Source organism: Mytilus californianus, unplaced genomic scaffold (assembly GCF_021869535.1).
Source record: "Mytilus californianus isolate M0D057914Y unplaced genomic scaffold, xbMytCali1.0.p SCAF_5, whole genome shotgun sequence".
In the NCBI taxonomy this organism is placed as follows: domain Eukaryota; kingdom Metazoa; phylum Mollusca; class Bivalvia; order Mytilida; family Mytilidae; genus Mytilus; species Mytilus californianus.
In genome coordinates this window covers 67,211,532-67,223,668 of record NW_026262701.1, presented here as the reverse complement: position 1 = coordinate 67,223,668, position 12,137 = coordinate 67,211,532, and the positions used below count along the sequence as shown (strand labels likewise).

At 31.4% G+C, this 12,137-nt stretch overlaps 2 protein-coding genes across 3 annotated transcripts in view; one reads left to right on the top strand and one right to left on the bottom strand.

Annotated features, from left to right (window-relative positions):
- LOC127701283 (uncharacterized) overlaps positions 1-12,137 on the bottom strand; it is a 526,465-nt gene that overhangs the window by 31,048 nt on the left and 483,280 nt on the right. The window lies entirely within an intron of this gene.
- Positions 1-12,137, top strand: part of LOC127701260 (E3 ubiquitin-protein ligase TTC3-like) — a 111,729-nt gene that overhangs the window by 41,344 nt on the left and 58,248 nt on the right. Inside the window, exons 12-13 of the mRNA XM_052205084.1 lie at positions 11,029-11,095; positions 11,831-11,863. Coding sequence (XP_052061044.1) covers positions 11,029-11,095; positions 11,831-11,863 — 100 coding nt within the window. The remainder of the gene's footprint in view (positions 1-11,028; positions 11,096-11,830; positions 11,864-12,137) is intronic.

Sequence of the window (12,137 nt, the reverse complement as noted above, 5' to 3'; positions counted from 1 at the left end):
GCCATGCCCTTTTTCTTCTGAAAAATTTGACGCCATGTGCCTTTTAGCGTTATCTAGTTCGAGATCCGGTTGCGGTATTGGGTTTTTTGCTGATCGAAGGGCGACAAGCATTGACTAAGTTGGTTGCATGTATTTCATGAAGACAAATTTATCACTTCTGCGAGACTCGAGAGCGTACATGATTAAATCATTTAGTTTCGGCAAAATAAGTGTGTTACTTCATAAGAACGTGATGAAAGTTGCCTGAAGTAAATTTGTAATCCATTAATTGCATTGAAAATGTCCTATTCCTTTCCAAATTGCGTGCCAAACATCGTTTATTTTTGTTAATTTTCTTCGTCCCCCATTAAAATATTTGTACAAAGTAGGGAACGGAGTCAGAAACCGGACCAGCTATGAACAAAATCCAGATTCTTACGATAATGACTACGGACGCATGAATGGCACAGCTGACGGTAAAATATTGATCCCAAAAAGAAAAAGTACGCATTCCACACGCATTAACATACTTTTGGTTAGATCAACTTGATTAAGGTATATAGTTCCATGTAGATCCATTGTTTCAATTTATTAATTAAAGTTGCTCAACTCTGAGACTATTATACTAATATCATTATAGTACCAGCTTAACTTTGTAAAATTTATATATCTTTTTTAATGAGAAAAACTGAAAAAGTGTAACTTACTAGTGCCCTACTTGGTACAGTCGACGCGCAAAGTGCCCTTTTGGCAAAAAAAATTACCATGCCCTTTTTAAGTTCTAGATAAAACACTATTAATGTAAATTTTTGTTGGATCAGTTCATCAACTTAGGCAAACATTCGCTGTTATATTACTTTGATGGTGATGATGGATGGCTGTTTAACGTCCAGTGGCAAGTTAAATGTATATTCAGGACTAGAACATGTTAATGTTATATGAATATTACCGTTCCTACTCGCTTATTAGTCGGAAAATTGGGAGTAAAATTCATAATCCAGAGAGGGGGGCCGACTAATAGACGAGATCTAGCGACCAGAGGAAAAATCCAAGCTTGAGAAAAGTGGTCAGGAGTGAATTTCCTGGTCAAAACTACGTTTTTGATTGCCAAACCTACATAAATCAATAAATAAAAAGTTTTTGTTGAAAATAAATGACTTCAATACTGTCTTTGTGTTTTATTTGTTCTTTGGTAAACATTTTCTGCAAATTCGTGTTGAAATTCTACTGTTTCCGGTTTGTGTATTGATTTTCATGGTCACATGGTTTTCCTATAAACCCAAAAGAAGAGCCAAGAACCAAAAATGAAAAGGAGATAACAATGTACCAAATATGTGAAAGGATGTTTTCAGCGGAGTTATTGTGTCATTATTGTGATATCATGATATCAATTCAATGCTTATAAATCATATAATAATCAAAAAATAATTTTAAGATTCATTCCCAAAATCAAAATATTATTCATTATAGTGTCTCAGGTAAACAAAAATTACAAAATTGATTGACAAGCCAATATAATCCATTGATAACCCCAATTAAGAGACAAAGAGTTGTATTCACTAAAGGTGTGAAAACTATCAGTGATAGGTAAACAGATGACACTAATGAGTTGGAGTTAGTTATTTTAATATATTGATTATAGCTTCACTTAATTTTTTTAATCCTTTAATCATCACAATATAATAAGAATTATGAAGTGTACATGCTCATTTAACACCGAGTTATGTATGCTGTGAAAAATATTTTCATCAAGTGTTGATTGACTTTAAATTTTTCAGGTTCATATTGGTTTATATTCGCTTTTCTCAAACAATAGGTTGTTAGTCATACCCTACAAAATCATTGATGCATTACGTAAACAACACATGGCTAATCTAACATTTGAACAGTGAACAAAACAAGAGAAATGAATACATCTTTATTATTAACAGCAATATAAATTATCATGATGAGCATCAACTAAATTCAAACCAAACAAACATTAATGCAGAAATGAATATTAATCCTGGATTTGCATTGGTTTTACCGGCGTTCAGTTACTGTCAGCTGAAAAAAAAAATGCCCAAATTTTGTCCGACTTATACGAGGGTCAAGACTAAATCCTTAGAATTTGGAGCTGAAAAGGGACCCCGACTTATAGTAGGATCGACTATTAGGCGAGTATCTACGGTAATCCTGCTTTGCCGGGTTTTTAACGTGCTAGTTCACAAGGTAACAGTCCGCAAGAATACATGTCACCCTGCCCAGACATATTATTCTGACTCCAAGTCCAGTCTTTGCTCCTACTCCTGAAAGTTGTGTGCTTAGCAGAGAAACAGCAAATAACAATTTTTAAGTCTTTGGTTTGATCTGGCCAAGGTTCAAACCCACAACCTCCCCCCAAAAAAGCCAAAAGAAATGAAGTGATATCTTATATAATTCTGTCAATTAGAATCCACAATGACCAATTTAGAAGCTGGAAATTGACAAATGAAACGATATTTAAGAAAAAACGTTTAATTTGAAAATGCAAAGGCCCTCTCCCCTGCAATGAATTATGAGGAAGAGTCTTGCCATGGTTGATTTACATGATACCATAGACATGATAGATGCCAACCATTCAACCATTCAACCATTCAGTATGATTGTCGGTTTTCCTCACTTGCTCTGTCATCACCTTTGAATTGTGGAATCTTAAATGTCATAAATAAAGGAATAATGTGTTCGTCATTTTGTGCCTAGTTGTAATTTTGATTATGGTAAAATTTTATGAAAAGTTATTAGTGAAAAAAATCACAAATTACGGAAATCTAGATACGTAATTTCTGATTGCACTAAAAGGGGTTTGCATCTATGTGATACCAGATAAGATAAAAAGGGTTAAAATAAGCAGAGCAACATGTCAATACCTCACATATCATTTTACCTTGGTCTGTGAGTTATGTTTGATATTGATATAGAAATAGGGCAGAGCTTTTGAAAGATCTGACTGGCTTATTTTTATGAGGACTGAATTGAGAAAAATGTATCAATGACAAAGTCCTTTATCCTCTCCAGAAATAGGAATCAAGTTTCCACTTTTGTTGTTGAGGAGTTATGGTCCTTGATAGAGTGAAAGATTACACTTTTTATCGTTTCCTTGCAATAACTTGAAAACAGTTAAACCAATTCTTTTCGAATTTTAATATGTTCTTTCTGGTGACAAAATGGTGGTCAGATTTGATTTTGACAATTTCTAATGATGCTGTTCAACAGTTTTGGAGATGGATTGCTTTAACAATGACACTAATAAATGTAACAAAACTTTTGCTTTGTCATAACATTGACTTTTGTTAAGTTTTATATTAATAGAAAGTATTGATTGTTCGGTAGTTGTCTCCATTATATTTATCCAACATATCCTTTTATTGTCCCCAGCACGATGAGTTGCAGGGGACATAGTTATACCAGACTTCTGTTTGTCCATCGGTCCATCTTGGTTTATATCAGCAATGTCTTGGAAATTTTGAAAAATCAGTGACGATTTAAAAGAGTTGTGCCCCTTGGAAATATTTATTTTATTGAAAAATTGTGTTGTAAGCGCACTCAAGCCTTCATTTCTAGGATTGTATGAATTTTATATTGAACGTTAATATCAGTCATGTCAGGGGCAGGTTAAAAAAATCAGCGAGTTATTTCCCTGAGAAATGTAAATTCTATACAAAATTGAATTATCTTTTCTTGTACTCAAGATGCAACAATTGAGGTCATTTGGAAAAATGAAATTGTAAGCTAGTGAGAACTGTTCTTGATTTTTTTTTTCTCTGTATACTGGTATGTCATTATAATTATTACTACAAGGTAAATAAGCCAGGTAAGGTTACAAAGACAAGATCAATACAAAGGATTGTCTCTGCTATTTAATTTTAATCATGATTCTCTGATGCTTACATGAACCTATAATTGTTTTATTATCTGCATACATCTGCTGCAGTGAAAAGTTGACAATATGAAGCTATAGATCTTGTATTCTGCATCTTATTGCAAATGTTTTTAAGGGCAGACTTTGATATTTGATATTTTAAATTCCCTGCCTCAAAAAGTTTCATTTGTGCACATTTCTCATTTGCCATTTTACTGTAATGTCAGTTTATTCAATGTATAATTGTAGTTATATAAGAGTAAATATGCTTTTAAATGATGAATGTAGCTTCCCTTGGGTCAAATGTATTTTTTATTTTACAATGATATGATATATATGACAAGTGTGACCTCAAATGGCAATTTGACACAATGTTTTTTGTTGTTGGCAAAAGTAGATATGAGCAAAGGCCTTTAAATAAAGTAAAAATATGTCAAGGGGGTTTATATAAAAATTATGATTAAATGATTGACTGGCAATGCAAAGGCCAAAATTTAAAAAGATGAAATGACAAACAACAGCCAATAAAACACTATACAGATGGTGAATGCAGGTTATCTGAAAGGTAATCTGTTCCTGATTCCAAGTTTAGGACATTGAAAATCACAATTCTTAAAAATTATTTGAGAACAATCTCAAACAACTGCAGACAATTACAATTTCATGTGATAAAATTGCATGTGAAATCCCAATGGATATATTAGATTTATAGGTTTGAAAAATCAAGAATTGTATAATGAGCTTGTGACCTGTAATTCTTCACATCTTTGTTCTCTGGTCTGTTTGGATAGATGTCTTATTGGCAATCATACCACATCAAAGATAAAAACATCTAAGCATAACATCTGAAGAATGAATAAGTAATAAGAATTGCATAAACTTGCACAATGTGAAAGATTTGACTGAAATATCATACAAGAAAATGCAGATTTCTTAAAGTCTCTGTTTAATTTTTTAAAATTTTTTATATGATCAGGACAATTTTAAACACTTGTATTGTTGGAGGCCTTAGGTTTCACTATAGATAAAGGTAAAGATTTTTCTTTTTCAATTTTTTTGTTTTTGGATATCTGTTCTTGTTGAGGTATACCCCATGTCTTTTATTCCTATTAATTTAATTTCAAATAATTTTAAAAATGGCAAAATTTATGTAAAAAATTGTAAATGAAATCATGTGTGAGCAACAATGTATCAAAATGCAAAAATATCAAGATCGTGATATAAAAATTGCAGAGAAATCATTTACAGTTTTGATAAAAATGACATGGTGTTATTAACCCTAATTACTTAGGTCTTAGGTCTTATTCCTTAGGTCTTATTCCTGACAAATCATATTAGCTTCCTTTCATCAATTAAATTGTATTGATTTTTTTGTAATAGCTATAATGTGACAGTGGTTAGGAAAGTTGACTAATTATCACAGTTTTTTAGCGGGTAATTAAATTTATCACCTGATGGACAGGTGTTATTGCCTATTTTCATGTTTGCTTCTCACTTACAGTAGTGTTCATTTGAGTGAAATCGATACAGCCACCTTTTCTCTGAATTTCGTTTTTTGTTTTTCACACATAATGACACTGTTTGGAGCTTATTTTTACCTTGGACATAAGAATTGTGATAGGTGAGTTCTTTATTTTTCAAAATTTAATTTTTATATGAATATAAGAAAAAAAAAGGTTTGTGCAACAGAAATATTACTTGTTAATCGTGGTATGATTTCTTGACATAATAAACAGATTTTTTTATTTTCACATTGATTTTCTGTATATAATTTTTAAATCAAAAGGAAAAATATATACATATTAATGTCTTCTTCATTGCTCTCAGTTTTGCCAGCACATATGACAACAAAAAATGATAAACAGAGAATTTCTTAAAGTCAGGGTATTGTTTGCTATTCATTGTCTTTATTCATTGAAAAGTCTTCATATATAAAATGCAAAATGCTTTTCCTTACTTGACATAACAGACAGAAATCTACTAATGTCTCGGCTCAACCTATTGAACTCTGTAGTACTGGTCATAAATTTTGTTATATATTAAAATTTGTTAATATTCAGGATGAAGATAAAATTGCACAAATATCTTCTTGACTTAATTTGATCTTTACAGATTAGAATCAGGTTCAAGAAAAACATGAAACATTTTACCTATGGGACAAATTTTGCAGTAATAATTGCAAAAAGATTATTTTTCACCCCAAATAAGTGATTTTAGGTTTACATATAATGTGTGAAATTTGACAATTTTGCTGGTCTTTTCTTTGCCAGTTACACCCCAATTAGGTTGAAAGTAGAGATTTTTTGAGAAAGCTCACTTTGCACACAACTTTTATCACAAATTTTTCTTCAGTATTTGAGTACTTGTGAGTATTTGAGTACTTGTGAATATTTGAACCAAATAGTTGAGTTTTGATTCCACACAAAATTGCCATCCCTAAAAAATACCCATTTCTTATCTAGTCAATGTTAAAGCTATGATACATTTGGATAATGGCCATTAAATCCTATAGCTAGAAATTAAGGCTTTATATAACATACTCCATTAGACTTTATAATTGGAAATATAAAATATAAAGCACTTTACAGTGTAATACCAACTGCGTTGAAACAAAGATTGACTTTGTGATACAGCCATATATGATAATGATGTTAATGAGGCTGTGTAAATTTCATTGTTTCATAGCATATTGTTTTCATAATGTTCAGTGGTTATTATTTCATACACATTCAAGAAAAAGTAACTATACAGTAAATCTGTTCGCTTGTTTTTAAAAGTGAATTGACAGAGAGGATAGTGATGACATTTGACTGTCACTTTTAAAATTAGGTATGTTGGGTACATTAAAATTTGAAAAATTAGTAAATTTAAAAATTTTGCCATGCAACAGGTGACCTTTGAATCCATAATTACTTCTTAGCTTTAAGAACTGTTGGATTAAAAGGATTAGTTAAGAAATACCCATATTATTCTATCCAGAAATCATTCAGATTTTAATTTTTAATGTATCATAATTGTACCATTCTAAACTGTTTTTTGTTGCTTTATGGAATTTTCAATAGAAATACCAGGCATCTGTCTATTCAACTGTACGGTCTTGTAAGCGCTCTCACATGTGCAATTCTTGACAGATTTTTATCAAACTTATATCATAGGTTTATATCAGCCATATCTTGGACATGTTCAAAAATAAGTGCCAATCAATAATTTTTAAGAGTTATGCCCCTTGGAAATATTAATTATATTGAAAATTGCACTGTAAGTGCTCTCACATGTACAATTCTTGCCAGATTTTTATCAAACTCATGTCAAAGGTTAAAATAAGCAATGTCTAGGACAAGTTCTAAAATCAGTGTCGATCAATTTTTTATACGGCCGCAAAAAAATTTTGAGGTCGTATATTGGTATGACGTTGGCGTCGTCGTCGTCGTCGTCCGAATACACAATGGTTTTCGCACTCTAACTTTAGTTTAAGTGAATGGATCTCTATGAAATTTTACCATAAGGTTCAATACCACAATAGGAAGGTGGGGATTGATTTTGGGGGTTATGGTACCAAAGTTAAGGAATTAGGGGCCAAAAAGGGGCCGAAAATAAGCATTTTTGTAACTTCCAGACATAACTTGTGTGTTAGCATATGGATCTCTTTGACATTGTACCACAAGATTCCATATCACAAAGGGTCAATGCTGGGATTGATTTTGGGGTTAATTGCCTCAAAATTTTAGGAATAAGGGGCCAAAAGGGGGCAAAAAACAAGCATTTTTCTAGTTTCATGACAATAACTTGTGTGTAAGTGTATGGATCTTTCTGAAATTTTACTACAAGGTTCCATTTCACAAAGGGAAAGCTGGAATTGAGTGTTGTGGTAATTGCCCAAAACGTTTAGTAATAAGGGGCCTAAAAAGGGGTTTAAAATAAGCATTTTTTAGTTTCTAGACAATAACTTGTGTTCAAGTGTATGGATCTCTCTAAAATTGTATTACAAGGTACCATACCACAAAGGCAAGGCTGTTATTGAGCTTGGTTTGGGGGGAAAGGGGGGGTGGGGGTGATGAATCATAAGGGGGGCGGGGGTCAAAAAAGGGGTAATTTTTTTTTTCCTTTTTTTTTTGTTTAAAATTTACATTTTAAGTTAGTTATTTTTTATCACGAAGAGAAAGTAGGAATTGAGTTTTGGGGTTAATTGCTCAAACATTTATGAATAAGGGGCCAAATATTGGTCAAAAATAAGGATTTTTTTAGTTTGCAACAAAAACTTGTGTTCAAGTGTATGGATCTCTGTGAAATTGTATTGCAATGTACCATACCACAAATTGAAGGTTGTGATTGAGGTGGGGGATGATGAATCAAAAGGGGGTCGAAAAAATGTGTGGGAGGTAGGATTTTTTTTTTTTCCTTTTTTTTTCTTTAAAATTTTCCATTTAAAGATGGTTGTTTCAGATTTATATATGAAAGAAAATAATAATGATACGGTTATATATCATGAGGAATTGAAATTTAAAATTATGTATATTGGAAATTTAGGTTACATTGGAAAGTAATAATTGGCTTTGGTGGGGGGGGGGGGGGGGTGGTTATGGCTCTAATGTTTAAGGAATAAGGGGAAAAAAGGTTAAAAAACAAGGGTTTCCATTTTAATAGACAAATAATTGAGTAAAGAACATTATTTAAAAGCAGTGTAAGGTTGGTAATTCAAACTCATTTAAATATCTCATCTACACTGCTTTTAAATTATGTAAATTGGAAATTTGCCAATAACTTTATTGTTAATAAATGCATTGGAAATTTGCCAACAATTTTAGTGTAATAAACTTCATTGGAAATTTGCCAATATAAAATTTTGCTGATGAAGGTTTTTTGTTTACCTTTAGCCTTGACTATGAAGTCATTTTCTATTTTTATAGCCTTATGATGTAGTTGAATTATTTAATACTTTTATGATGTGTTTAAATGGGGTTTTATCATGTTTATGGTTGCAAATTTATTGTTTTAGTATAATAAACTCCATTTAAAATTTGCCAATAAAAAAAAATTTTGTTTATTTTTAGCTATGATTATGATGTCATTTTCTATTTTACTTTTATGGTTGCAAAGAAATTTTTATTTTTAGATATTACTGTTAAATGATGCTGATTAAGGTTTTTGCTATGTTTAGCCATGACTATGATGTCATTTTCTATTTTAATATCTATTATGATGTATTTAAATGGGCTTTTATGGTTACTAAGGAATTTTATTTTTAGATATTACTATAAAATGTTGCTGATGCTGAATAAGGATTTTGTTTATTTTTAGCCATGACTATGATGTCATTTTCTATTTTAATACCTTTATGATGTAATTTCCATTTTTAGATATTACTGTTAAATGATGCTGATTAAGGGTTTTTTGCTATGTTTAGCCATGACTATGATGTCATTTTCTATTTTAATATCTTTATGATGTATTTAAATGGGCTTTTATGGTTACAAAGGAATTTTATTTTTAGATATTACTTTAAATGTTGCTGATTAAGGATTTTTGTTTATTTTTAGCCATGACTATGATGTCACTTTCTATTTTAATACCTTTATGATGTATTTAAATGGGCTCCCATGTATTTAGATTTTTGATTATTTATACATGTTACCAAATTGGTCCACATTGAACAAAAACGGTCCAAATTTCAACTTTATTACATTACATCAAACATTGAATTCTACATATTCCTTGATATATTGAAATTAACAAACAATTTAGTTTATGGATATTCCACCATAATAGGTAAATTAAATTTTTTCCAGTTCTTACACCACATTCATCCTGTGTCAGAAACCTATGCTGTGTCAAATATTTAATGACAATCCAAAGTCATAGCTGTATCAAGCTTGAATTTTGTGTCCATACTTGCCCCAACTGTTCAGGGTTCGACCTCTGCGGTCGTATCAAGCTGCGCCCCAGCGAAGCATTTTATTTTAAAGAGTTATGCCACTTTGAAATATTAATTAAATGGAAAATTGCAATTTAAGTACTTTAATGTGTACAATTCTTGACAGATATATAATAAATTTATATCAAAGTATTTTATCAGCATTGTCTCTGACAATTCAGTGTCTATCAACATTTTTTTTTATGCCCCACCTAGGGGCATTATGTCTTTCAGTCTGTGCGTCTGTTCGTTCGTCTGTCCATTTGTCCGTCCGTCTGTCCCGCTTCAGGTTAAAGTTTTTGGTCAAGGTAGTTTTTGATGAAGTTGAAGTCCAATCAACTTGAAACTTAGTATATATGTTCCCTATGATATGATCTTTCTAATTTTAATACCAAATTAGAGTTTTGACCCCAATAACATAAAAAAAATGATAGTGCGAGGGCAGGTTAAAGTTTTTGGTCAAGGTAGTTTTTGATGAAGTTGAAGTCCAATCAATTTGAAACTTAGTACACATGTTCCCTATGATATGATTTTTCTAATTTTAATGCCAAATTAGAGTTTTGACCCCAATTTCACGGTCCACTGAACATAGAAAATGATAGTGCGAGTGGGGCATCCGTGTACTATGGACACATTCTTGTTTAAATTATGTCCCTTGGAAATATTAATAGCATGGAAAATTGCAAGGTTTTGAGCTTTCAAACCTTCATTTCTCTGAGATATTTAAAAAAAGTTTTAAAGAACCAAAAAAAAAAAATTTCCCAGGACAGATAAAATATTTGCAACGTGGGGGACAATGGAACTCTGTTCTTTAATTTCTTAAAAACCTTAATAGAAAGATATAAACTGTAAAAATTATCATCAATACAAGACCTACAAAATGCATTAAGATAAGAACTACAAATAATTGAACATAAATGATTGCAATAAAGGAAAAAATAAATGTCAAAATGGCATTACAAGGTGAGCCATATAGGTAGGCTCTTGGGAGCCTCCTGTTCAATCATTTTAAACCATATTTGGAAATATTCTGAAACTGAGAACTTGAGATTAAAAGTGTATGTCTGTAGATGAAATAAGAGTTGGAAATATAATGTGAGAGATATCTGATCAATACATGATATGGCTATTTATAAGAGTTGCTAATTTCTTGAATTATATGTCTATTATTACATGTGTAAAATGTTATCAGGTAGCATAATAAGCTTCATAGATCCCTATATGATGATTTTAGCATAATATAACCATTTTTTTGCAGTCAAAAAAGATTCAGTCAAGACCCTTCAGTTTTGTTGTCCAGTGATGACCACGATTCAAGTGAAGAGGTAGGTTCCAAATACAGGTCTTGTGATTGTCTAGTGGAGATGTGTTTACAGAATTAAGGTAAAACTATTTCTTTCAAAAAATATGTGTAAAATGGTCACTTTTGGTCAGATATGTCAATTTCAATCACTATGGCATCATAGTGACATTACAAGTGATATTTCTGCACTTGTGTCCAGATTATATCAACGTTTCATTTATCATTGAAAGTAACATTATTATGAAAAACCTGAGAAGTTATACTACTGAAATATTGTCTCTTTCCATACCTCCTGCAGTGCCTCTGTTTATGTATTTTACACTTGGTTTGCCATGGAATATAATTTTGTATTAGAAAGTTGGTAAGGTAAATACAGAAAAAAATGTTTGGCTATAAAAATCAATTGTTAAGAATCAGATTGCTTTGAAAGATCTTTAAATTTGGCAACCAGTCATTAGCCTTATCCTGCATGATTCTTTGAAATTGGAAAATCGGAGAACCTAAACTGTGTTTGGTTTTAGGACTTTTGAAAGATACAGCTACAAAGAAAAGTCTTATTTTACTTTTATAAAACTGCATGATGAATGAAATAGTTCTATTTCCTTCCAAATATTTGCATATTGTGATATCTTCTTCTTTTGCTTCTGATGAATGATTCATTTTGTAGAAAAAAAGAGACTTCATCACATACATATAGTGACGATGTACCGGAGATAGATGTATATTATTACTTAAAATATGTGTTTTACTTTTGCAGGAATCAGTTGTACCATACAGTGAAGCAAAGAAGGTAATTTTCATTTGCAGTCATAGATTCCCCTTAAAAAAATCTCTACCTAGAATTTTTATGCCCCCGTCGAAGCAGAGGGGGCATTAAGTTTTACCCTTGTCCGTCTGTACGTACGTCCCAAAATTGGTTTCCGCTCTGTAACTTAAGTTTGCCTCAACCAAATGTTATGAAACTAATACACAATGCTTATTACCACAATACACAGATCAAGTTTGAATTTTGGTGGTGTCACTTTAACCCTTCTAGAGTTATGCCCCTTTACAAATGGAAAAAT